This window comes from Musca autumnalis, unplaced genomic scaffold (assembly GCF_047663935.1).
Source record: "Musca autumnalis isolate F117 unplaced genomic scaffold, ASM4766393v1 scaffold_3, whole genome shotgun sequence".
Lineage (NCBI taxonomy): Eukaryota > Metazoa > Arthropoda > Insecta > Diptera > Muscidae > Musca > Musca autumnalis.
The window spans coordinates 227,207,829-227,235,548 of NW_027411866.1; the positions used below are offsets into that span (position 1 = coordinate 227,207,829).

The 27,720-nt window shown below is 35.7% G+C and overlaps 3 protein-coding genes across 3 annotated transcripts in view; 2 read left to right on the forward strand and 1 right to left on the reverse strand.

Annotated features, from left to right (window-relative positions):
- Positions 1–1,618: 1,618 nt before the first annotated feature.
- LOC141399055 (pyridoxal phosphate phosphatase PHOSPHO2-like) lies at positions 1,619–19,285 on the reverse strand. The gene is made up of 3 exons (XM_073977062.1): positions 19,016–19,285; positions 6,543–8,221; positions 1,619–2,416 (listed from the first exon to the last, which is right to left on the reverse strand). The coding sequence occupies exon 2, from the start codon at positions 7,550–7,552 to the stop codon at positions 6,653–6,655; it is 900 nt and encodes a 299-aa protein (XP_073833163.1). The 5' UTR covers positions 7,553–8,221; positions 19,016–19,285; the 3' UTR covers positions 1,619–2,416; positions 6,543–6,652.
- Positions 11,335–16,058, forward strand: MKP-4 (dual specificity protein phosphatase MPK-4). Its single transcript, XM_073977061.1, has 6 exons — positions 11,335–11,619; positions 11,689–11,820; positions 12,227–12,326; positions 12,395–12,630; positions 12,944–13,399; positions 15,170–16,058. The coding sequence occupies exons 1-6, from the start codon at positions 11,502–11,504 to the stop codon at positions 15,271–15,273; spliced, it is 1,146 nt and encodes a 381-aa protein (XP_073833162.1). The 5' UTR covers positions 11,335–11,501; the 3' UTR covers positions 15,274–16,058.
- Positions 19,286–22,039: 2,754 nt separating the features above from the next.
- The window catches only part of Ctr1A (Copper transporter 1A), a 39,408-nt gene continuing 33,727 nt past the window's right edge, over positions 22,040–27,720 (forward strand). The window contains exon 1 of the mRNA XM_073977064.1: positions 22,040–22,469. The gene's annotated coding sequence lies outside the window, so the exon portion shown is untranslated. The remainder of the gene's footprint in view (positions 22,470–27,720) is intronic.

Below are 27,720 nucleotides of genomic sequence, written 5' to 3' on the forward strand. Positions count from 1 at the left end.
TTTGGCTCATTTGAATAGAACCCCCCTTTAAAACTTGGGAATACAGAAAGATTGTATTATAATATCGATGCATATTCACTCTATATTGAAAACGAAGTACTTTCAGTAATATGCAGTAAAAGTATATCCCTCCTGATTAAGGATACACCCGTATATCCTGCTTTGGCAAGGATTCTTTAAATAATCAGGTGTTATGCCCAACAAACCTTGCTTTTTTCATTCAACAAGTTTATTTTTGGAAGCGTGCTGTCTCCTTTAGTCGTATATTTTACGCATAAGCCATTCCCATACATTTTAGAGAATATTTACCACTGTAGAATATGACGGACCCTCCAGGATATCCGCATTTCTTTCCAAAATTTTAAGTTTTAATGACTCGAAGTGTACAAAAGTTTATAAATTCGTGATGAAATTTCCACTCTGGATATCCGAAAATGCTTCTTACTATTGGAAATGCCTGTTTTAGAACTCCTTTGTAAATTTTCGTGCGCATTTAAGGTGAAAGAAATAGGCGCCCAAGTCCTTCATAATTAGTAAGGGCTATCCTCATTAAGTAAACAATTACATAACTGTATAACTATTTTTTTCGCGTCTATTGACTGGAAGACCATCTTCTAAATTGCTTTTGTAGCGATGAATGTGATTTTAAGGTGCTGGAACGTATTACTAATTATTAAGGACATGGGCGTCAATTTACTTCACCCTAAATGCGCACGACAACTTATAAAGGAGTTCTAAACCAGGCATTTCCAATAGTGAGAAGCATTTTCGGATATCCCGCATGGAAATTTCATCACGATTTTATAAACTTTTGTACACTTCGAGTCATCAAAACTTTAAATTTTAAAAAGAAATGCGGATATCCTTGTGGTGCCGCCATATTCGTCAGTGGTAAATGTTCTCTAAAATGTATGGGAATGGCTTATGCGTAAAATATACGACTAAAGGAGACAGCACGCTTCCAAAAATAAACTTGTTGAATGAAAAAAGCAAGCTTTGTTAGGCATTACACCTGATTATTTAAAGAATCCTTGCCAAAGCAGGATATACGGGTGTATCCTTAATCAGGAAGGATATACTTTTACTGAATATTACTGAAATTACTTCGTTTTTAATATAGAGTGAATATGCATCGATATTCTAATACAATCTTTCTGTATTCCCAAGTTTTAAAGGGGGTTCTATTCAAATGAGCCAAATTTTGTAGTTCAATTTTTGACTTTAATTTGTTTTCCTTGCATAATTCTTATACAAATTGAATGCAAATGAATGACTAAGTTTACTTCAAACACATGAAGCAAAATATAATAAAACTTAAAAACTTCATATCTTGTATAATTCGGAAAAAATGGAGGATGAAAAAAAATTTGCAGGGGGGTTCTATTCAAGTGAGCGGCAGTGTATATCATTTTTATTTCTGACGCATTCAGTGGCCTTTTCAAGGAAGTCAGCCATATTTATATTCTACAAAAAATGCGGAGTGTCTTATAACTTTTAATTACTCATACATGAGACGTATGATTATTTGTGAATTAGATATTAATCATACGCTATACGAAAAGATTTTCGTGTATCATATACATTTTTAGAGCAGACTTCTAAAATAATTATACGACTCTTTACATTCAATTGTTACATAAAATTCACTTTATTTTTTTAATATCTTTTTATATATTCATACATAAATACACTAATTAATAGCCTCATGTACAATAATAAATATTTCAGCAGATTATTATTTTTTAAATAATTTCTCAAAGATATATTTCATTCCAAAATACAGGATATTATCAAAGGTCAGTGTAACGGTTTCTCTTAAAAATTTTATACACAATTAACAACTATTAAAATTTTCATTAAAACTGCATTCATTTCTTTAGTTTTAAAAATCTTTTATACTCTTAATTTCACTTTACAAAAAAGCCTTTGTATTAAAAATTCGTTTCTTTATTTACTTGACTTGATGTAACACATCATAGACTTTTCTTTTGTATATACGTTTTATGCACAATATTTTACATTTATAAACATTAAATACCTAAAAAAAATACTTAACAGTTTCACATTATTACTAAAGAATATAACAAAATTCGATTTTAGCTGCATTGATTGTTTTAGCAAATAAGTAAGAAAATATATATGTTTTTAACAATGGCAACATTATCTGTCAATGAAAACAATATGCATTTTTCCCCTAAATAATATTGATATTATTAGATATTTTTTTTCATAATAAAGGCAAGCATAATACATGAAAAATTAAGCAAATAGTTAACAATTATAAATCAAACATGCAATCATTAATATTGTTTCTTTTCATATTCTTCTATTGGAGGAGAGGAATGAGTTCCGGATTTTATTTCCATTGAGAAGTGGGTTGTTTTTTCCCCTGGGACAATTAAAACGGCAATCACATCTGCAACAAAAATAAAGTTTGGATTTAAAAAAAGCTTCATACAGTATTCATTTAGCTGCATGAAAACAACAGCGGACCTATTAAAATGAAATATTCAGTCAATTAGATGACTGAATGATATTTTATGAACATTTTTTTCAAAATTCAAACTTCTGCTGTTCTTTAAAAATATTATCCATATGGGACGGCTTTGTTATCCTCAAGTCGATGCGTTAATCTTGGATGAGTTGGGTCTGCTCTTAACTACGCCACTTATCTTTGATGAGTGTGAACTCTACACTTGTATACGGGTACATCTCCTGATCCTATATATATGTTTACTTGCTGTATAGGCTGTGCTCTGATTTTCCGTTTTGAAATTCAAGAACAACAAACAACACCTTGCTAAAAATTACGTTCATGTTTTTGTTTACTTTTAAAGGCCTACATTGTATTTATATTATTTTTGCATGTATACAAATCTATGTCGATGCATTACTACCACTCTCACTATAAAACTGCAAACGTGCATATAGATTATATCCAAAATAATATGTATGTATGTATGTATATTTACACAGATGTTTACATTTCTAGTCGTTTTGGCAATTGTATGACTTTCATTGTCTGCCTGTAGAGAATTGCAAAAAAACAATGCATCATGTGTGTATTTAAAATGACATTTATGAAGACGTAGAAACAATTAAGAAAATGATGAAAAGCTGTTTTCTTTTTTTTTTTTTTTGTTTTGTAAAGACTATCGACATGTGAAAACTATGGACAGATGAAGGTAGCAGTGACATCTTTACACTAAATCATACCCTGAGATGTTCATTATTGACTTGTTTCACTAATTTCCAATTCAAATGCATTCAAACTACTGAATTAGCCACGAGTGCCATCGTGTGCCGTCGTTTCCCTTGGGTCAGACCTTTACCCCATAATTGTCTCCAACAGCAGACCGCCCGATTTCATCAGCTCTCAATGTCGCACTTTCATCAATCATAGGAAAGTTAAGTGGCCTAGTTTCGTTCACCAAGCACCGCTTCAGAGAACTGTCCAACCCTTCTGAATATGTTCCTGGACATCATCACTGCTGCAGTCGCTCGCCATATACCTGCTGGTCGAATATCCGAAGTGAGATCAAATTTCCCAGCAGAGGCGACGGGATTAGCAAATGGGCGTGATGAGCTTCGTCGAGTCAACCTCAGAGTCAGGTTGGTCGACGAGCATAAGCGGATCAAGTGGCTAAATTATCTTAAAGTTTCAACGTTGGAGCCGGAATAAGTGAATTGCTGGCATTCTAAAACCCTGGAAAGAAGGAAGATAGGACCTCAGTCAGGTTTGGTGACGTTACGCTGAGAGATCCGTATAGTTGCGGAAGTTATTTTAATCGACAATTTGTGAATTCGAATCCTAGAAAGAAGAAATGATTCGAAGAGGTGCCGAAGTTCTTTAATCGATACGCGACAAAATCGATAAGTTGTCAATGAGAGCCGTACCTAAAACTTTCTGAGCGACATTTTTGCAGAAAATTTCGAAGCTGAAAAACGTATTCTTGTGGTACTTTTATAGCGGCTCTTAAAAAAAGGACGAAATGGACATTGAAGGAAGCGAGTTAGAAGGTCGAAGTTCTCTACGAAAATAATCCTCATTCGATTTGACTGCAGACATGTCATCTCAAAAATAAGGGTCTCTAGCAAAAACTACATCACGCCATAACGCGGAAGTTCGAAGTTCACGGCGGATCTGTCCTTCGGGGTTCTTAATATACTCACCAAGGCCTTTCTTCCCTAAGAGAAATTTTCTGTGCCCCAGACTTTCACCTCCATTTTGTTGCACCGTGTAATTTGTCGGATACCCGGGAGGAACAGGGGGAAGAGAAGAGTATTGCGTCTCATTAAATCTATTTCTGACGAGGAGGAACAACCACGCTATATCATTCAAAGACTTAAGCCTTACGGTATCTCCATGGTAATGCTGAGGCAGCAGTATAAGCTAGTAACTGAGTATCTTACGAAAGATCTCAACTTGTCGTTAGCCACCACATCGTGCACGAAGCCTGGAAAATGGGCAGGGTGGTCCCGCTACTGAAGCTAGCGGCAAGGATATGCATAGGTAACAACGGCTCTTGAGGCTTTTATCCTTCCCAGAAACAGAAATAGCTTTCAAGTTGCAATCATTAGCATGGATTCCGTAAGCAACACAACACTACAAGAACGCTTCACGTCATCTCCACACATATTAATCCAGGACTCAACCAAAACAAGGCATGCGAAAGGACAGTTTTGGTGGCGATCGAGCACTCCACGCAGTTTGAGGACATCGAACAAGCTACCCTTTGCTCAAGTTTGGAACTTGGATCAATTATATGTGTGGACACCAGTCGTACGAGGAATTTAGAAGAAGAAATCGAATCCTCGTAGAGTAAAACAAGGTGGGGTAATATCTCCGGACCTGTTTAACGTTTACCTTTCCTGTATTCCACCCCCTCCAGATGAAATTGAGATCGTTACGTATGCGGATGATCGACATATGCCAGACAACGAATACTACCGAAACGAAGAAGAGGAGTAAACGGTTGAACACCTCCTCTGCTCCTACCCTGCACAAATGCTACGAAAATTGAAAACTCTAGGACGACCCTTCCTACACGATTCAAACCCCCTGAGAACGGCAACTGGGCCATCCTCATGTCATCAGTGGAATATCTGCATGAGGAGTCCAAGATTCTTTCAGTACGACAACACAATGGCATGCTTTCGTTGCAGTACTTGGTCGGGTTTTAACGTGAGATTCATCCCAATCACCGTATGTTTGATAGGGTAGTGGACCATCTGCATGAGGAGTCCAAGATTCCTCCACTGCGGCAACACAATATCATGTCCTCGTTGCAATACTTGCTCGGGTGCTACCGTGAGAGTCATCGCAATCACCGTATCGTATCTTCACGATCTAGAGAGAGAGAGGTCCAAGGATATAAAGGCCTGGGTACATAAGATACCTCGCATTCTTGCCTTGCTTGCTTCTGACAAAAGAATAAAAAAGAAAGGAACAACCCAATTCGAAATTTGCTCGGCCTTCCTTATTCTTTTATTTTTATTATGTCAGAAATGAAGCAGGAAAGCAAGGCAATCAGGCAAGGCAACTTATGTACCCAGGCCTTAAGTGAGAACCCCTAGAGTGACAAGCCTATCAAGCAGTTTTAAATAGCATTCACAAATATGCAGTAGATTCCACATACTATTATCTTATGAATGCGGTCCCGTGTAAAATATCTGCCCAGCACAAGACACAGCACCTTTCCAACTGCTATGACAAACCTACTACAGTAACTTTGTGGTTACAACTCATCGAAGCAGCCAAATTCATAGACCTGGAGATAGAGAGAGATCATATTTGATAATTACCAAATAGGGAGCGAAATGGTCTTAGAAGTTTAATGAAAATAGTCGGCTGTTGAGAACTATCAGATGTTCATATGGGGGATTCAAACTCGACTAAATCTGCTTGCAGATCTATTTGTCATGCCTACCTTTGGTAGCGCTGTGTTTAACAACGAGAACACCAGCTACGTGATAAAATATCCCATATTGTCTTGGTTGTCTTTCGAAACAATGAAGTCAAGGATACTTACGGAACTGTTGAACTTCCGCAACAAATCTATCGACGTAGACATGCGAAAGTGATCCGTTTGGGAGCCTTATGTTGGACTTAGGCCTTTTAAATTGTATTTTTACTATAATTGGCGGTTTTCGGCCAAATATTTTCAGTTTTTCCTATGAACAAGGGCACAACCCAGACTTCGAAACGAAACGGTTTTACTATAAGACCGGGATATTCTTCCGACTCATAAAATCCACCCCGACTCATAAAATCCACCATTTCCTCGATCTTGACCCGGAGTGCATTGCTACTAATTATAAGAAGTATGTATTGGCGCGCTTTTGGAGGACATGTAGAAGAGTCTATCTGGCGATTTGTGATCTTTAATAATATATAATAACAATAGTAACTTTCAATGTAAACTTAGTTTTTTAAAGTCTTCAAATTTAATTATTTAAAATCCTACCAAAAGCAAAAGTTTACTTTTAATAATGGATCACATAACTAAAAACAAAATATAACAAAAGTTATTCGTACTTACCTTTTACTCTGCTTGCCACCAAAACAAGTAGCTTATTACACCAAAAGCATTTAACATAAAACATTTACTATGGCTGAACGGGTTCCCGCCTTCCTATCCCTCAGACCACCTTAATGAACTTCAGTAGTTTTTGAATTTTTCCTTTGAGGAATGTCTTCCGTTTTCAGTTTCTTTTCTTGCGGGGATGTCTCTTCCAATGCTGGCGGCTTATTCTTTTCAATGTGTTTCTCTAACTTTTCCAACAAATCAAATCCTGTCTTCCAGCGAATTATTTCCGAACGAACTTTCAATTTTAAAGGATTTTTAGTTAAAGTTTTATCCATGGAGAAACCTTCACGGGGACAGGCAATATCACGCGGTCTTAATTTTGTAACTGGACAAATATCATTATTGCCATCTCCAACATAGATTACATGTTCATAGGTGAGATTATAGCGCAGATCTTGTTCAATAAGAAAATGTTCCAATACCTTGCCTTTACACAAATTTGCCGAACTCAAACGGCATTCAGTTTGATGATGATATGGCTGAATGGTTAGTAAACCATTCGCCTCAAATTTTGCAGGATTGGTAAAAACTTTGGTGAAACTATCACTCAATCCATGGTATTTTAACCATTCCTCTATGAATAGGCTATTCGAATCAGAGATTATGATCAAATCACAATCATATTTCGTTTTTAGCCTTTTTAGCATTCGTACAAAGCCTGGAACTTCTGGTATGGCTTGTATTGTTTGCAATATCTTGTCGGGTTTTATATTAACTTCATGTAACCGACGAAAAATCTCTCCCATATGTTCGGTCCATCCCTTTGCCTCAGCAATTTCTTGTAGATCTTTAGTTAATTTATTCGGAGGAAGGATATCTCGCACCACCGTATCGGTGTTTTGTGCCACCACTGTATAATCAAAATCAAATGCTCCCAAATAGCGTTTAACTAATTTTGTGGCTGTTCCCGCTGCACCTGATGAAGCGCTATTCATTGCCAACATAGCTGAAGGTATACTCATCTCGTGTTTGCGCTGCACTTGTTTGTAATCAAATTGTAATTAAAGTTGAAATTCCTTATTCTTGCGACACCAACAAGATTACAAATAGACGAGGTGACACCTGTTTTCAGATTGTTTTCTTTCCTTGACTTTGCAAACAAATTACAAATTGCAGCAAAAACAAACACTCTCTGGTTTGCGAATAGATGGCTGTCCATTCACAATGCTGCGTTAGAGAAATTTTGTTTGACTACTCACAATAAGGCATTGTAAATAGAAATATATTCACAATGAGACTTTAGCTTCGTTCCCGTACTTTTTTGGTCCGTTCCTTTACTTTTGAAAATGGCAAAACCGGCAAAAGTGGTAAAAATTGTAGACTGCTCCCATATGAATTGTAGTGGTAAAACTTGAAGATTCTTGCACGTAAAGGAAAACTCTTAAAAGAGAGAACTGCAAAAAAATTCTTCTCAAACACGAGTTTTTTGAAATACGTAATTTCTGGTTGCCTGCATCATTCATAGCTGCAATTTGGCGTTACCTGACCAAAAATCTGTTTATAGGCAACTATTCTCTAGATTCCGTTCAAGATATTATGTTTTAGTGCACATTCAATAGCTGCATTTTCGGCATAGCTGCATCTAAATTATGGTGATTTTGCTTCAATTTGGTTGTAAGATTTACATATATCTGCACAAGAAAAAATTTTAAATTTTTTGCGAACTCAAAACAAGGATAAAATTCAACCACTCCGTTTTTGTATTGATAAGAAGTGTACAAAACAAATACAACACAATAAAAGCTAATGATTTGTTAAAAATTGTAATGTTTTCTCTCCCGAACTTGAAATGTCTCTCACTTTATTATTTCAACATAGCTTATAGCTGCACATCATATGCACATAAGTAATATTGATGATATCGGCCTTGTTGGGCAGGTAAGCGAATATAAGCTTCCTGCATTTTGGGGATTGCTTCACAAGAAGTCGTGCAATTTTTGATTGTGCAGGTAAGCAAAAAATACTGTAGTTCGGGAACGAAAAATGGAAAATACGTCAAAAAAAACTGGAACAAATGTCAAGGTCGGCCTATCAGACAATCAGACGCCGGCAACCATGTTACTATTTTTTTAATCGCCAAAATTTGTCGTGTAAAAAGTTGTTAAAGAGAGCATCATTCAGCGCCATTTTTGTTTAAAGAGAAGTGAACATTTTACGACTTCTTTGTGTACGGGAACGCTTTTTCGGGTAAAATGTGTAAAAGTGGTAAAAATTGTAAAAACTTTTTAGTTCTGGAACAAAGCTCAAACCGACAAAAATGTTGATTAGGATTAAAGTTCAAAAATTTTGCGGAAATGGTACTTAAAGGAATGGACCGACATAGACCATGGGGGGTTTTTACACCCATCGGCCTGTTTTCTCAAGAAGTATGGACCTGCCCCTGAAACAACTTTTACCATCGTAATTGAGGCAGCGAATGTAAGTTGCTTCAACAAAAAAAGTGATTCAATAGCAAATCTTAAAGTGAACTTATCCAAAATTTTGTGTGGGAGGTACGGGATAGAGTGGACAAATATAGTCCACATTCGAACCTGATCTATATCTGGTAGATATTATGAAAATGTGTAAAGTATGGACCAAATCGGTCACTCCCATCATGAGTTATCGTGCGCACAATTTTTCCGAATATTTTTGAACTTTTGTGGGGTAGGTACCTGAAGGAGTGGACCGATATGGCTTATCTACGAACTTAAAGTATGTTTGGAAACAATATTACGAAGGCCAAATTTTGGCCGGAATCGGCATTTCAGTTTGGGAATTATCTTGCGCTTCCACCCATAAACATGGTGTCATAGGGTTTGTTTTTCAACTTTCAGGCTATTTTTTCAGGAAGTATGGACTTGCCCCTGAGGAAACTTGTACCTTCGTATAGGGGACAGTGAATACAAGATGTTATAACAAAAACCAAGGCGTTTTGAGAGCAGGTCCTATACTAAACTTTTCCGAAATTTTGTGTGGGAGGTACTCGAAGGAGTTTACTGATTGAGTCCATATTGGAACCTCATCTAAGTCTGGTAGAAATTTCATAATGTGCAAAGTATGGACCAAATCGGTTACTCCCTTCAAGAGTTATCGTACGCACAATTTTTCCGAACATTTTCGATCTTTTGTGGGGGAGGTACCGGAAGGAGTGGACCGATATAATCCATCTTTGAACTTGAACTAAGTTTGGACAAAATATTACGAAAGCCAAATTTTGGACCAAATCGGCAGATCCGTTCGAGAGTTATCTTGCGCTCCAACCACTACACACGGTGTCATAGGGTTTTTTGTAACTTTCAGGCTATTTTCTCAGGAAGTATGGACTTGGCCCTAATGAAACTTACAGCGTCGTATAGAGGACAGCGAATACAACTTCCGTAAACAAAAATCAAAACGATTCGAGACCAGGTCCTAAACTGAAATTTTCTGTGGGAGGTACCCGAAGGAGTGGACCGATTGAGTCCATATTGGAACCTCATCTAAGTTTGGTAGAAATTACACGATGTGCAAGGTATGGACCAAATCGGTTATTCCCTACAAGAGTTATCGTGCGCACAAATTTTGCGACAATTTTTGAACATTTGTGGGGGAGGTACCTGAAGGAGTGGACCTATATGGCCCATCTTCGTACTTACATCGAATCTGGACAAAATATTTCGATACCCAAAATTTGAACCGAATCGATTGATCCGTTCGAGAGTTATCGCGCGAACCAGCCTGCCAGACAGACAGACGGACGGACATTGCTAGATCTACTCAAAATTGTCTGAAACGGATATCGTACAAACATACTTGGGGTCTAAAACCATTATTTCGATGAGGCACATTTTTGGTCTATCAAAGTTTATCAGCCAGTTTCTGTATGTCGAAAGGAGAATGTGTGCGAATGAAACACGCCCGAACTTTAGTTTTCAAAATAATTTTACCTTTGCTTTTGCTTCAAAACAAAAAACAAATTTGAAAAACACACAAGAGTTTGGACGTGTTTCTTTCGCACACATACTTCTTTCGACATACAGAAACAGGCTGTAAATACCCTCTTTAGCCTAAAGGCTGAGGGTATAAAAAGTGGAAAATCTGTCAAACTGCTGATTTGACATTTATTTGACAATTAAGGCAAAAGGAAAAAAGAAAAATACGCGCTTTGTCAAAGGAAAAAAAAAAACAAAATAATAAAAATTTAAACCAGTGAAATAAAAAATAAAGGACAGTGAAATTTAGGAGCAAGTTGAGTTTAAGCATTAAGCTCGGAAAAAATTATAATTTTTTTTCTATAGACGGCCTTCGGCCGGGGATTTAAGACTTTCTGCTATGGACAGGAGCCAATCTAGGGAACGGGAGCAACATTTTCTTTTAAATTAAAATTTTTCTCTAAGTAGCCGACATTTAACAAGGGAATTTTCGGAACTTCGGAGGCCCATATCTCGAGAAGTATGGACTTCCGCAAAAAATGTTGTGTATATTTGTGATCAGGGTAACGAGATCTATCTGTGGTATCGATCCGAGCTTAATGCTTAAACTCATCTTAAGCCGAAATTTATTTTGTTTGTTATTTTTTTTAGCAGCCATGTTTGTTTTTTGACATTGCTGCCAGTTCTACTATTTTTCCGTTTCTTTACTTTTGTGCAAAGAGCAATTTTCACAGTTTTCTAAGGGAAGAGAGAACTTCTCTCTTTTGCTACTTTACTATGAAGAAAGTAAAGGAACAAAGCTTATAATTTGAGCTGCAAACTACACTATTGTGATTGAATGACGAACAGCTGATTTTGCTGGAAAACTTATTACATCCTTGCAAACTCACAACAAATCAACAACTACTTAAAATCCTTAAAATATTGGTAAGAAATATCACGGAGCAACATTTGGACACTAATGTGTGTGCCACCAAAAGTTCCAGTTCTTCCTCTAACATAATAACAAGAAAACAAAATGTGTGAAAATTCAAAAAATCCAAAGCAAAAACTAAGGGATACAGGTATTCTAACCCGAGAAGACTTCGATGGAGGACCCATAAGTTTGGACGAAATTGAACCAGGATTGTATTTGGGTATGTAGAATATATAACAATAGCTAAAACTTTTTTGATTCTCGTATTTTCATTTATAAAAAAATCCAGGCAATCTAACTGCTGCAACACATATGGAAACACTGAGGTCATTCAATATATCGCACATATTAACATTGGATTCAATACCGTTGCCACAACACATTACAGAGGCATCATTTCTTACCACAAAATACATACACAGTAAGTTTTCATGTTCACGTCCATTAAACAATCATGGAACCCCTTCCTGCCTTTGTTTATAAATGCCTCAAAATCATTATTGCGTGGGTGGTTTTGGTTGTCCGTATGTATGCCTGTCAATCTTGTCGAATTTTTGTTACACATGTAGACCGGATACGTGGGAGGATATTACATATCTGTCATATCCGAATTTCATAAAAATATATTAATTTCAATGTATCGCTACTAAGGGGAAGTGGGCGGTAGACGATAGCCGTGTTAGGCAGGATACCTTTAAAAAAGTTCACGCGGGCAGAGTTTTATTGGCGAACGTGATTGTACGGGGTGCCATATAAAATTTATTTCATTTCCATTAAAAATATGATCAAGTAATGTAATATTGTCAAATAATTGGTTTCCTTTTCAGTTGCCGATATGCCCAAAGAAGATATTTTGCATCATTTGAATACATGTTTTGACTTTATCAATGAAGCACTCTCCACATCCCATAATATTTTAGTGCATTGGTAAGTAATTAGGAATGGAACAAATTTCAAATTCGACCAATATTTATATTCTGTTCCCATATTTCTAGTTATTTTGGTGTAAGTCGCAGTTCGTCGGCTGTTATTGCTTATATAATGAAACGACATAACATGGACTATGCCGCGGCCTATGAATTTGTTAAATCGAAAAGGCGTTTTGTACAACCAAATGCTGGATTTACGGCCCAGCTAAAATTATGGCATCGTATGGGTTGTACAATTGATCCACATTATCAGAAATATAAAATCTATCGTTTACGTTTAGCTGGAGATCAAGTGCGAAAAGGTAAGGTAATCACTAGGTTTTATGGCATAAATATAGGTGGAACAATATAGGTGTCATGATGCTAGCATAAGAGGAGATTATTCATTTGGATTTATTCCGCAAAAGTGTGTGTGATTCGTTTTTTGCGACTGACGTTGATGTACGTCTTAAGTCCTTAGGATATAGAGCATCAACATGTGAGCCTAAATCGAGTCGATAATAAATAAGTACTCCCAAACCCACTTCAACAATATTACCATTTATATACATCCTAAATAAATTACTGCTCTTATTCCACTTCTTAAAAATTATAATTTTCTTTTCTTTTTTCTAGCAAAAATTCTTCCACCAAATTTCAATGACCTCATAAAACCCGATCCAGCAATAACGCAAGAAAATCCCGAACCCATTGTATATCGTTGTCGAAAATGTCGTCGTGTAGTAGCATCAAAATCAAATATTTTACAACATTTACCAAAAAATCTGCAACTGGAAAAGTCTGCAGATGGTAATAATGGAAATATGGCAACAAATACAAATCAAACAATTGAGCAGACAGGAGGTGCTGCAGGTGCACCTCGTCTGCTGGAACAAATTGCTCAACAGATACGTAAAGTTTCATTGGCATCGCCTACAGCAGCAGATGGAACACAACCAAATGTCTCATATTGTCAGCATATTTTATTTGTAGAACCCATCGCCTGGATGAAGAATATTGCAAATAATACCCAGGGCCGTTTGAATTGTCCAAAATGTGATCAAAAATTAGGAAATTATAGTTGGATAAATGGTAAGTGGATTATTTATAGTCCTTTTTTATACAGCCAGTATTATAGGTTAGGTTATTGGATGCGCAGCTGCCATTTTTGTAGACAGCTGCTTGACACGGTGCCAACCAGCAGGAGTTAAGAGAGGAAAGGGAATCAGAAACTGGGTTGGATGGAAAAGCAATGTATAGAAATCAAAGGACAAGGAGGAGAAATTGTTCGAACTGTTGATAAGATTTAAAGCGACTTGTTCCATAGCCAGCCGAAAGGCTTCCTCAGTAGAAAGAAATTCAATCTCATGGGCACCAAACATCGGTGGTTCGATCCAGTCTACAACTACACCATTTTCAGAAGTAATTCGAATTATTTTAGTTTCAATTCGCAACATTTTATTTGTAATTCGAAGCATTTCAATTGTAATTCGAAATATTTTATTTGTATTTCGAATCTTTTATTTGAAGTTCGAATTAATCCATTTGCAATTTTTGTAATACACCTTTTTCACATGTAATTCGAAACATTCCAGTTGTAATTCATAACATTTCATTGGTAATTCGATTATTCTATTTGTAATTCGTAACAATTTATTTGTAATTCGTGTTATCTCATTTGTAATTCGAATTATCTCATTTATTATTCGAATTATTCCCTTTGTAATTCTAATTATTTTATTTGAAATTCGAATTTTTCCATTTGTAATTCGAATTATTCTACACCTTTTTTAGATGTAATTCGAAACACTCCAGATGTAATTCGTAACATTTCACTTGTAATTCGATTATTCCACTTGTTATTCGAATTGTTCCATTTGTAATCCGAATTATTCCATTTGTAATTCAGATTATTCCATTTCAAATTCGAAACAAAAAAATTTTGGTTTTATATTTAGTTTTTCGAATTACAAATGGAATAATTCGAATTACAATTGAAATGTTTCGAATTACAAATGGAGTAATTCAAATTACAATTGAAATATTTCCAATTACAAATGGAATTCTCGAATTACAACTAAAATGATTCAAAATCACATTTGAAAATGGTGTATTTTATTATTTTATTTTTAGTTCGAATTGTTTTATTTGTAATTCGACTTATTCCATTTGTAATTCGAATTATTTCATTTGAAATTCGAACAAAAAAATTAAAAAAAATGGTTCCATTGATTTTATAATTGGTTTTTCGAAATACAAATAAAATGTTTCGAATTACGAATAGAGTAATTCTGAATTACAAACAAAATTATTCGAATTACAAATAGAATAATTCTCGAATTACATCTGAAAAAGTGTAGTTTTATTTCGAATTTCAAGTCGAATAATTCAAATTTCAAGTGGAATAATTCGAATTACAAATGCATCAATTCGAATTACAAATGAACAAAGTCCAATAACAAATTAAATATTTCAAATTTCAAATAGAATGTAACGAATTACAAATGGAATAATTCGAATTATAAACGAAATTTTCGAATTCCAATTGAAATGCTTCGAATTACTAAGAGAATTCTCGAATTACAATTGAAATGTTTCGAATTACAAATGGAATTTTGAAATTACAATTGAAATGCTTCGAATTATAATTAAAATGATTCGAATTACTTCTAAACATTGTGTAGTCAATCGGAAGATTGAGAACTCCGTCTTGGTGATTCATCAATTATCTCATTTGCCTCATCATTATTGCAGTGTCCCGGTACCAAAGATGTTTTAAATTAGATTTAATTTAGATTTCCTCCCAACAGGTCTTGTTTTCCCTTTGTTTAATAATATTCTTGTTATTATTTCTCATTTTAGGCTGTCAATGTCCCTGTGGCGAAGAAGTATCACCAGCATTTTATATGATACCTTCCAAAGTTGAACTATCTAAGGCTGTTCAAAATGTACAAACAACTTTGTAAAGGAAAAAAGTGCTAATCTGAGCTAAATTGGAATTTATGTGTTTAAAAAAATCTATTGTTGTTATGTGTATTTTTATATTGATGTATATTTCAACAACAAAAATATGATAAACAAACCAAAATGCTTCCATATTGTTGTGGTTACAAAAACTAGAGTTTCCTAAAATTAGAAGAAATAGTTTGCGCTTTTAATTTTAAAATATAAGCTTGTTGTGATAATTTACATAGAAAACAAAGAGAGTGAAATTTTTAATTAATTGAAATTTGTATTCAAACGTTGCCATTAGTAAAATCGCTGACAGGATGTTATTGTTGTTTAGTTTAAAATTCATTTTAACCTCAATTTAAATTTAAAAATATTTTTAAATTAAAATAATAAATTAAAATATTAGTTATAGTTAAGTTAGTAAAATATGTGAAATAAGTGTTTTCAAATATTTTTCTTTATTGAATTAACATTAATTTCCCAGTGTTCACTTGATGGCTAGATATCCCATATTAAAATACTCAAATATTAATATTATTAAAAAAATATTCAAACATTTTTTATAATAAATGTAAAAATACAAATTATACGGTATCCAAATGCTTCAAGCAATAACAAAAAGTTAAATGTATTTCTCCTAATACATATGTTTATGTATAGCTAATATCAGTCAAAACAAAATTTAATGTTATACATTTTTTGTATAAATGTTAAAGAAAAATATGTCCTTTTTATAAAATTACAAAAAATTAAATATTATGAAAAAATAAATCAAATTTTGTGACTTATTATTAAAGCATACAATTTCGTCATAATGCTAAAGCATATTTGACCGTATTATTCCAATTCTAATATGAAAATAAAGCAATAACTTATTTATGTACAAAATTTGTTTCTCGTTTTCCTTCTTGGGAGAGTAGTATATGTCAGATGTACATAGGTGCGATCACCCGCACTGAGGACTTTCCTTGATAACCACAGTAGTTAAGATGACGGCAATAAAGAAAATTTAAGCCTAACAAGTAAAACAGCAATAAGTTCAGCCGGAACGAACTTGGAATGGGCTAATTAGTTTATTTTTCTTTTCCTGTCCACAACTTTAGGTTCAAAAAATTTTCGACCACGGATATGCCAAATGCCTAAATTATCTAATCTAATTTAAACTAGCAAGAAGGTATGTTAGCTGTGCCGACAGCCTCGGTCTATTTGGGTTTTTGGGCCATTTTCTCAGGAATTATGGATTTTCACCTGAAAAAATTGTACGGTCTTAACTAGGGTCATGTTGCCAAACATTAGGCCTGTTCGATAACTTCGCAAGTAAAAAATATTTGCAAGTTCTTGCAACTACTCATTTCTCTTTTACTGAACAATTTTGTTATCGAACAGCATTTTGTAAAAGTTTGTACAAACTTTTGGGTTATCGAACAGACCTATTTAAAAACGATCTCCGACGAATCATTAAATGTTCCATTCAATATTCGGACATAATCCGAGTATCTAAGAAATAATACGATGTACAAAGTTTGGATCAAATCGGTTTCTCCCTTCGAGGATTATCTTACGTAATACCCAGTTTAGTTGGACTTTCCAAAAAAAATTGCCGTCGTAACAGGGCACGGTCCGCAAGAAGAACTTTTTGGATAAAATTTCAAAACGATCCGATCCGACGAGCTGTTAAACTGCACTTTTCCATGATCTTATGTGGGAGTTACCCGAAGGACTGGGCCGATATATTCCATATTCCAACCTGATACATGAGTAGATGAAATGATGGACCAATCAGAAATGCCCCGCGAGAGTTATCTTGCGGATATGCCATTTTAGTTGGAGCCGTCAAGGCCATTCGGGTATGTTCTGAGACACACTTCACCTCTCACTTCACGCCTCTGGCATTTTGTTCACCCCATTTACTCTTATTTTTCTACTATTTTATGGACGGACTAGGGTGTACTATTCTTTTTAAATACCCTTATGAATCTTAGCCCCAACAAATGTACAAAGAATAGGTGTAAATGGGGTGAAAACTAGTAAAAAAATTGTCAGTCGGCTTTGCCGACAGAGCTATACCCTCAGTCAATGTGAATTGAAACATTCATCTATGGACAGATAGAATGTATTTAGCGTCTCTTCAGAATTTTGTGGCCATTTTCAACATTTGAACTTGCCGACAAAAATGTGGATTAGGAATTAACACAAATGTTGAACTTTTGTGGGGGAGGTACCCTTAGGGAGGACCGATATGGGCCATTTTAGAAGTTAAACTAAATTTTGACAAAAAATATTGGGAGATTCAAAGTTTGGACCTATCATTTTATTGACATTTTTTAAATATTACCGGAAGTTGGGGACCGGTATTGCTCCATGAAACTAAGTTTGGATAAAATATGACGAAGACCAAATGTTGCACCAAATCGGTAGAACAGTTCGAGAGCCACATATGGTGACATAGGGCTTTTTACACCTTTCGGGATGTTTTCCCAAGAAATGTGGACCCGCTACTGAAAAAACTTTCTCCGTCGTAATGGAGGTAGCGAATGCATATCGCTTCAACAAAAATCAAAGTGATTTGAGAGCAGGTCTTAAAGTGAACTTATCCGAAATTTTGTGTGGGAGGTACCCAAAGGAGTGGACAAATATAGTCCATATTCGAACCTGATCTACATATATATGGTAGATATATTAGGATGTGCAGAATATGGGTTACATTTCCGAAGATTTTTGAATTTTTGTGGGAAGGTACCTGAAGGAGTGGACTGACATGGTTTATCTTCGAACTTAAACTATGTTTGGACAAAATATTACTAAGGCCAAATTTTGGACCGAATCGACAGATCCGTTCGAGAGTTATCTTGCGCTCCAACCACTACACACGGTGTCATAGGAGCTTTTTGCATCTTTCAGGCTATTTTCTCAGGAAGTATGGACTTGCCCCTGATGAAACTTGTACAGCCGTATGTGGGGCAGTGAATACAACTTGTTGCAACAAAAATTAATGCGATTCGAGAGCAGGTCCTAATCTGAACTTATCCGAAATTTTGTGTGTGAGGTACCCGAAGGAGTGGACCGATTGAGTCCATATTGGAACCTTATCTAAGTCTGGTAGATATTTCACGATGTGCAAAGTATAGACCAAATCGGCTGCTCCCTTCAAGAGTTATCGTGCGCACAAATTTTCTGAACATTTTCGAACTTTTGTGGGGGAGGTACCGGAAGGAGTGGACCGATATAACCCATCTTCGAACTTAAACTAAGTTTGGACAAAATATTACGAAAGCCAAATTTTGGACCAAATCGGTTCATCCGTTCGAGAGTTATCGTGCGCTCCAGCCAGACAGACAGACGGACGGACATTGCTCAATCGACTCCAAATTGTCTGAAACACATTTCGTCCAAACATACTTGGGGTCTAAAACCATTATATAGATGAGGCACATTTTGCCCGTATGAAAGTGTATATACCCTCGTTTGCATAAATGCTGAGGGTATAAAAATGCTTGAAGCGTGAAGTGAGAGTTGAAGTGTGTCTCAGAACATAACCGATTATCTCAGGAAGTATGGACTTGCCCCGAAAAAATAAATCGTTGTAAAGGGGCCGCAAGGACAACCTGCTTAAAATAAATTTCAAACTTCACTTTTTCCGAACTTTGTGTGGGAGGTACCCGAAAAGTGAATGATATAATTCAGTCCATAATCCAACCTGATACATGAAAAGATGAAATAATTCGATGTGCAAAGTTTGTACCAATCAAAAATTACCTGTGAGTATTAATCTTGCCCATTATTTTAGAGAAAATGTTTGATCTTTTGTGGGGGAGGTAGAGGTGTGGAGCGATGTAGCCCATCTTCCCCATCTTCGAGCTTAATGCAAGTTTTGGCAAAATTTGGTTCGAATCGGTAGATCCTTTCGTAAGTTAACGTGCGCACCAGCCAGCCAACCAGTCTATACTTGTGGTCTACAATATTATTTAATTTTATATTTTATACTTTATATTTTATGTTTTTTTTCTATTTTATAATTCATGGTACAATTATTACAGGTAAAAGCATGTGGTGTTGTACAACAATCGATACAACAACCACATAGAAATTTGTTTTTGTTTGTAAACGTTATGCTAAGTTTACATTTACGAAATCCACTCGATTTCATCTGTCAATTCCATAGCTCAAACGTCAAATGAAATCTCATCTTAAATCCATTGGATTTCATTTGACGTTTAACCTATGGATTTGACAGATGAAATCGAGTGGATTTCGTAAATGTAAACATAGCATTAGTGTCAACGTACATGTAAACAAAATAAGGAAATGTCTATAAATTATTGGAATTTAAAAAAACTAATAATTTTTCACATTTGACTGAATATTTTGAAAAACATGAATGAAAACTCGTTAGATTTTCAATTTGAATGTTTCCATATCATTCCACTAAATGCATAATTTCTCGCAGAAAGCAGAATTCTTGCAAAAATGTTTGGGGTCTCTGGTAATTCATTGAAAAAAGAGAAGCTGTTTCAATCGTTTGCTTTTGAGAACAAAAAAGCACATGTTTATTAGGGCTTTATTCTTTTCTAGTTTAACAAAATACCACACAAATTAACAAATATTATACCGCCTATATAAGCGGTGTTTTAGTGTGCGGCATGTCGTTCGGACCTGGAGGAGGTTACATGTCAATGATATGAAGGAGTCTTTATGGGAAATAGTTTTTTTTCTGATGAATAAATTTGTTCTTCAAAAAATATATATCCCTAATATACATCGAACATAGAAATAAATATATAAAATGTCGTATGGAATTTGACACTAACATTACAGCCCAGTTCAGTCAGCTGGGTATTGCTGCTACCTTTTCTTGTTCTACCATGATTTTATATTTCTATTTTAAAATTTTAGCTAAAATCCTCAAACTACCGAAAAGAATAAAGGTTTTGGGCGTTGTTACACTGTTGGACGATAGATTACCACTTCCCTCTTTTGGAGGCTTTGATTTCCGAATTTTGAATATTATTTTTTTATCTCGCCTTCCACTTGTTTTATCCATGGCTGTCTAGGTCTTCCCGTCCTGTATGCACAGTCTTGGGGCCCATAATAGATGGATTTCTAGCATAAATATTTTAGACCGGAAATGGGCTAGTTAGCATAATCTGCAACAAGGGACGAAAAATCAATGAGTGGAACATTTAAAAAGTCTTTAATTTTCTATCCAAACCCTTCAATTCTTCCTCCAAACTGTAAACGGTTATTGGAAACGACAAAAATTGACACAAACTTAAGGCCCTGGCACATACGGTGCATTGCTAGTCGCGTCTCGCGTTAAAAACAACAATCACATGAAAAATCCTTAAGTGATGCCAAGTTTGTTCTTGAATTTTTCATGTGGTTATTGTAACGCGGCACGGCACTCAACGGGGCCTTTACCGCTATATGCATTTTTGGTCTATTCCTTTACTTTTGAAAATGGTAAAACCGACAAAAGTATTAAAGGTTGTAAACTACTTCCATATGAAATGTATGGTGTCTAATGCTGGGCATACACTATGTCGATGGTCAGACTAGCACGATTTCAACATGGCGACGTCAAATTTATAGGCGAGGGGTATGAAGTAGTGAAACCCATGTACATGGTTTTCTGTGTTTGTAATGTTGCCTCTTCTTGTTTTTCGTTGCAAGATTTTTTTCTTCCATTTTCTTTCATTCTTATTTTCTCAAGCAAATGTTAACAACAAAACAAACATAAAAAGATTTAATAAAAACATTTAATTAATGAAATAGTGAAAATTTAACTATTAATATTAATTTAATTATTAATGTTAATTATTTTATGTTGTTTTTTGTTTTATTTATGTCTTTTTTTGTTTTATGTATGTCTTTTTTTTGTTTTTATTGGTATGAGAAACACAACAAACGCGAATGGTAAAATAAAGAGGACACGCAAAAATCTTAAATTTCACGTTAACGTGTGTGGACACTAACGAAACTTGAAAAGAAACTTTACCTAAATTGGTTTCAAGAAACCTTGCTAGTCTGACCATCGACTATACTGCCAAACTGCACTGCCAAATGAACCCTTGTGTACGTGTGTGATTGAATAGTGTGTGGTATTCCTTCAATCCATATTCCAAAAATGATGAATTTTCCTCCAAAACTCGATTTTGGGTTGAAGTTTTCCAATTTATTTAATTTCCTCACAAATAATATTTGTTGTTTTCAAAAATTATTTGTTGCTTACTTAGAAAATAAACAAAATTCATCGGATTAAACGGGTTCATTTACAAAATCAAAACTACTCCCAAATACATTGACAAAAACTTCAAAATTTACTAATACTATTACAAATGCTGTCCTGCATGCCCATAGTGTATGCCCGGCATAAAGTAAAGGAACGCTTTTCGTGTAAAAAATTGTAAAACTTGAAGATTCTTGCGCGTAATCTTTGTAATCTTTAAGTCGTAAAGGAACAGAGCTTTTAATTTAGATGAGTATCGATTGTGATTACTTGATAATCGATTAATGTTTACTTCAATCTGAAACATATGATTGATGTCAATTGTTTACAAAATGCAAAACAACTTAACTAACATTGTAGTTTATATAAATATAACAATAAATATGTATGTATGTATACATATAAACTTTTATTATATTTATTTTCTGCACAGAAGTAAAACAATTGTTGGTTGTTATTCTATATTTATCTGTTATCATTTATGTTGCTCTATGCAAAAACGTCATAAATACAACAAAAAAAGTCAGATAGATCTGTTTGCTCTTGAGCTTTGCAATCATATGTTTTTTATTGCGAGAGCTTCACACACATGTCAGTGTCGTTTCTGACAGTTGAGTTTGGCTGATGTGATAAATTTGTTGGGGCGGATAAAATCGGAGGGTGAATGAAAAAAAAAAATATTGAAAGAAAACGATAAAACAAATACCAAAGAAATAAAAATATCAATAAAAGTGTAAATAAAAGGCCCCCATGAGTGTATACGGAAAACTTGATAAAAGTTGTTAAGTGCTTATAGGATTATAAGACAACTATACATACATATGAATGGTTATATGAAGAAGGTGTTTTATGTCACATAATCTAAAGAACACGGCCCCTAAAAAACAGAAATAGGTGTTTGGCCTTATCAAGTGGAACCTAACAAATAATTCAACATCAGCCGGTCGTGCCGGGTTACACTTCATTAGAAACGTAGATTCAAAGGTAAGTTGATGTATGGATATTTTTCAAGTAAAAAAGTTTAGTTTGTTGACTAGGGTACGGATGTTTGTACACACACCTATTGCAATTAATCGTCTTATCAAATCGTCGTTTGTTTTTGCTAGATTTGCGAATGGGGTAATTATCAGTGGAAAAATGCCTAGGTTTTATCAGTACAAAACACTATAACCATTAAAAATAAACAAATGCAATTACATACAAATATAGAGAGGTACTATTTGTTTTGTCCAAAAACTTTTAATAGCCATTCCAACATATTAGGGAAATGAATAGTGCAGTGTTTAATCTTTTTTCTCTTGGTTGTTGGTTGTGTGCCGTCAAATCCATGCCAAGTGATGTAACTCTGCTAAACGGATGTTATTACTGATTGATTGAAAAAATGCCAACATAGGTATAAACTAAAACTATCTATTTGGTTACTATTGGCAACCAACAATTGATAACTTGTATGGCGTTAACTCCCAACATCGTGTGAAGCTGTTAATTTATTTATGTAAAATGCTGACTGCCAACTGAATTCACTGCAATTTTTCAATAACAGATGATTATGTACGCCCCATTTTTTAAAAGTTTATTTCTTCTTGTGTTTCCCCACAATTGACTTGACTACAACAACCTGCCTTTTTCGTCTCGTAGCCCCGCTCAACTCTTTAGTTTAGTCCACTCTTCCCATATTGATTTAAATGAATATCACAGACGTCAACAAAACATTAAATTAAATTGCTCAATCAAAAGTTAAAACGTATCTGTGTATGCCAATATGAATGTTTATACTACTCTACTGGTTGATGTGTGCCTTTAGGACAGACTTATTCTGTGTCCAGAATTGCAATTTAATCGTTTAAATACACAATGTATGTTTATAATATTATTAAAATATTTCACAGATGTTGTATTTCTAATTCCAATTTTAGTTATTCCGACAAATGCTTAGGAATTTCTATACTTGTACGTCACGGATATGTGCGTTAGAAGATAATGAATGGATTAGTTTGAGAGTTTTTTATGGTTGCTGTGAAGAAATGCGTGACATCCCTTTAAAGTTGTATGAATGTGTGTAGCTAGAAGCTTAAAAACCAAGATATTGGGTGGCACCCTTATTGGAGAAGTATACATCATTTTTCCTAGAAAGAGAATCACTTCTCTATGGTAGTTTTACCCAATATGAGGCCATGCATTATCACGTTTGAGGGTGTTGTATGACAGATATAGATTGGGATCTTACAATTGAAGAATTGGAAAAACACGTCGTATTTAACCAGTAGAGTAGAGCGCCAGGAAAATATAATACCTTGGAAATACGAGTAAGCTGAGTTGGTTTGACTGCGCAGTTGAACAGATACAGTGTTACAAAAGTTGCGCCTATTCAAAAGGTTCTCTTCACATTCGAATCTAAAAACATTGTCATGGGAACGTTACTTACATTGGTTGTAAATCCAAAATGGAACAAGTGTCGTTTAAGGGCACCTCTTGGTTCGGTCCGAAATTTTTACCATAGGTAGCTCTTGGGACCCTGATCCCAACGATATATAATTTTCCCGGGGGAAGTCGACTCTTCCCGAGATATGTGTCTTGACATTTCGGAAATTTCGTACTTTAACACCTTAAGGTTGTTTATGTGCACCTCTCGGATCGGGCTGAAATTTTTACAGTAGATAGCCCTTATCACCCTGAATACAAGGATATACTCGTATAGCTCTCCGGGCCGCGATCAAAAATGTCTTAAGTTTAAAGTGTTCTAAAGTAGCCGGCCTTTGGCCGGAGATTTAAGACTTTCTTCTATGGACAAGGACAAAAGTGGGCTACGCGATCAAAACTTTATTTTAAATTGAAAGTTTTCACACGTAGCCTGCCTTCGGCCGGGGATTTATGACTTTCTCCTATGAACAGGGATACACGTGGGATACGCGATCAAATTAAATTAAAAGTTTCCTAAGTAGCCGGCTTTGACCAGGAGTTTAATTCATTCTCCTGTAAACAGGTGTAAAAATAGGTCGTGGGCATAAAAGTACTCTCCATAAGCTTTAAAACGATGCCCATATTGCCCACGTTAGAATTGTAAAATGTCAATACCCATATCGCGTTGTATTCAGGATGCCAAGGGCTATCTACTGTAAAAATTTCAGCCCGATCCGAGAGGTGCCCCTAAACGACATTTAAGCCTAATTTTTAACTTTTTTTAATGCTACAGACGGACGTCTTGTTGGCACATAAGTGTCTGTCCCTGTGGGCAGTTTAATTCGCTACCGGTGAAAAATTTGAGATTGCCCTGTATGACTTTTGTTGGTCTCCTTTTTTGGCTTCAGTAGCGAGACAACCTTGACCATTCTTTAGGCTTAATGAACTAATAGGGTTAATGATAATTTATTTTTTCAGTTATCAGGTTCTGGTTCCTCTGTATCCAGACTCAAACGGCTTCTTTGGGTACCGGATTGACCCGAAACCATAGTGTTTTGGCCAGCGGCTGCCAACCCAGTATCAAAGCTATTCTTTTAAGTCGGTTTCTATGCTGCTACAATAACAACAACAAGGGGCAGTCACTCAGCAATTATGTTCCCAGGCTATGGGTTATTTGGTTTGGTTCGACGAAGCTCATACGTCCCTTTGTTCCCGAATACCGTTATGCTACGTCGGAGTCCATTGTAATTGATTTGCAGGTAATGTGAATTATCAGAGGTTCGAACAACAACATATGACTTAGGGGTATTGAAGAAGGGTGATGCCAATGATCCCGGAATATACTGAAGTATAGAATTTAATGTGCATACCTACCAAACGGTCTATATCACAGCTTTCTTAATTCCCCTGGACACAGTGCGTCTAGCAACGCCCCCACACTGAAGTGTGGATTAGCTGCTTTGTTATGAGCGAAGAATACGAACACTCCTTCCTTTCTATGGGTCAGGCATCCGGTTGATAATATCAATCAAACAAGTAAAAAAGTATCAGTCGGCTTTGTCAACAGATGTATACCCTCAGCGAATACCGGCTACACAATAAACATCACCAAAATTTTTTTATTTAGGGCCCTTTTTGGACGTAGGGATATGGATTTGGATCAGCTATGCTAGCCCATATACGTTACCGGAAGTACAACAACAACACACACTCACCTTTTTCACATTTGCAGTTGTTTAGCAAAGGAAATACTCTCTCAGAGAGGCTAAAGTACAAAATATTTGAGAATCAATGATTTGGATTAAAGCTCAAAAGTGTTGCGGAGGTGGTACCTGAAGGAATGTACCCACGTAGTCCATTTTGGAAGTGGATCTTATTTTGGTAGAGATTCCTTTTGATAGATATCGCGCCCTCCAGTCATTTCAGTTGTTCTCCGTATAATTTAAAGCTATTCTACCATTATGTCAGGAAGCATGGACATGGTAAACAGGACCATAATGAGTATATTTGGTTAAAAATCGAACACACTTCAAACTGCACTTAAAGAAAAATGTTGAACTTTTGTGAGAAAGGTACATTAAGAAGTGGACCGATATGGCCCATTTTCGAATTTAAAATAAGTTTGAGGTAGAATAGGAGGAGGAGGAATAGGAGGTACAGGTAGGATAGACCGATAAGAACCATCTTCGAACTTTATCTATCAACCCAGTATTCTGTGCGAATGTTGTTCTGCGCACCAGCTACTAAACATGGCGGCCGTAGGGTTTTTTTACCATTTTATAAGTATGGACAAGCCCCTGAAAAAACTTGAACTGCGATAAAAGAGACCCCGGGAAGAACCAGTTGCAAAAAAAGGGAATCAAAACTATTCGACAGCAGGTCTTCAACCGCACTTGTCTAGTAGAAATATCACGACGTGCAACCAAATCGGTTGGTCACTTCGAGAGTTATCGTGCGCATATTTTTTGATAAAATATTTTGAACTTTTGTGGCGGAGGTATCCGAGGGAGTGGACTAAACTTCATCTTAGTTAGGACAAAATATTACAAGAGCAAAAGATTGTACTAAATCGGTTGATCCGTTCGAGAGTTATCGTACGCACCAGCCAGGCAGACAGACAGACAGACAGAAAGGCGGAGGGACATTGCAAAATCGACACCAAATTTTCGGAAACAGATTTCGTCCAAACATACTTGAGGTCTAAACAAGTAAAAAAGTGTAAGTCGGCTTTGCCGACAGATATATACCCTCAGCCAATGTGAAGTGAAACTTTCGCCTACGGAATTTTGTGGCCCTTTTTGGACATTTGAACTTGCCGAAAAAAATGTGGATTAGGAATTAACTGCACTAATGTTGAACTTTTGTGGGGGAGGTACCCTTAGGGAGGACCGATGTGGGCCATTTTAGAAGTTAAACTAAATTTTGACAAAATATTAGGAGGTCGAAATTGTTTGCCCCATTCAGGTGATATCGTCCTAGCATTTAGTGACATTTTTAAATATTGGGGAGAAGTACCGGACCGGTATTGCCCATGAAAGTTTGGATATAATATGATGAAGACCAAATGTTGGACCAAATCGGTTGAACAGTTCAAGAGTTATCGTGCTCTCCGAACCCACATACGGTGACAACCTTTCGGGCTGTTTTCCCAAGAAATATAGACTTGCCCCTGAAAAACTTTTAGCGTCGTAAAGAAGGTAGCGAATGCAAATCGCTTCAACAAAAATCAAAGTGAACTTATCAGAAATTTTGTGTGGGAGGTACCCGAGGGAGTAGACAAAAATAGTCCATATTCGAACCTGATCTATATCTGGAAAATATAATAGGATGTGCAAAGTATGGATTACTTCGGTCACTCCCTTCAATAGTTATCGTGCGCATAATTTTTCCGAAGATTTTTGAAGTTTTGTGGGGGAGGTACCTGAAGAAGTGGACCGATATAGCTTATCTTCGAATTTAAACTATGTTTGTACAGAATATTACGAAGGACAAATTTTGGACCGAATTGGCAAATGTTTTCGAGAGTTATCTCGAGCTCCAACCATTACACCCGTTGCCATAGGGGCTTTTTATGCATCTTTCAGACTATTTTCTCAGGAAGTATGGACTTGCTCCAGATAAAACTTGTACCGTCGTATGGGGGGCGGTGAATACAAGATGCTACAACAAAAACCGAAGCGATTCGAGGGCTGGTCCTAAACTGAACTTTTCCGAAATTTTTTGTGGGATGTTCCCGAAGATGTGGACCGATTGAGTCCTCATATAAGTCTGGTAGAAATTTCACGATGTGCACAGTATGGACCACATCGGTTACTCCCTTCAGAGTTATCGTGCG

Bases quoted from the DNA above. Each gene is read 5' to 3' on its own strand.
- LOC141399055 (XM_073977062.1), bottom strand. From the start codon at position 7,552: ATGAGTATACCTTCAGCTATGTTGGCAATGAATAGCGCTTCATCAGGT.
- MKP-4 (XM_073977061.1), top strand. From the start codon at position 11,502: ATGTGTGAAAATTCAAAAAATCCAAAGCAAAAACTAAGGGATACAGGT. The intron at 12,631-12,943 runs GTAAGGTAATCA...TCTTTTTTCTAG, and splicing joins TGGAGATCAAGTGCGAAAAG to CAAAAATTCTTCCACCAAAT. The intron at 13,400-15,169 runs GTAAGTGGATTA...TTCTCATTTTAG, and splicing joins AAATTATAGTTGGATAAATG to GCTGTCAATGTCCCTGTGGC.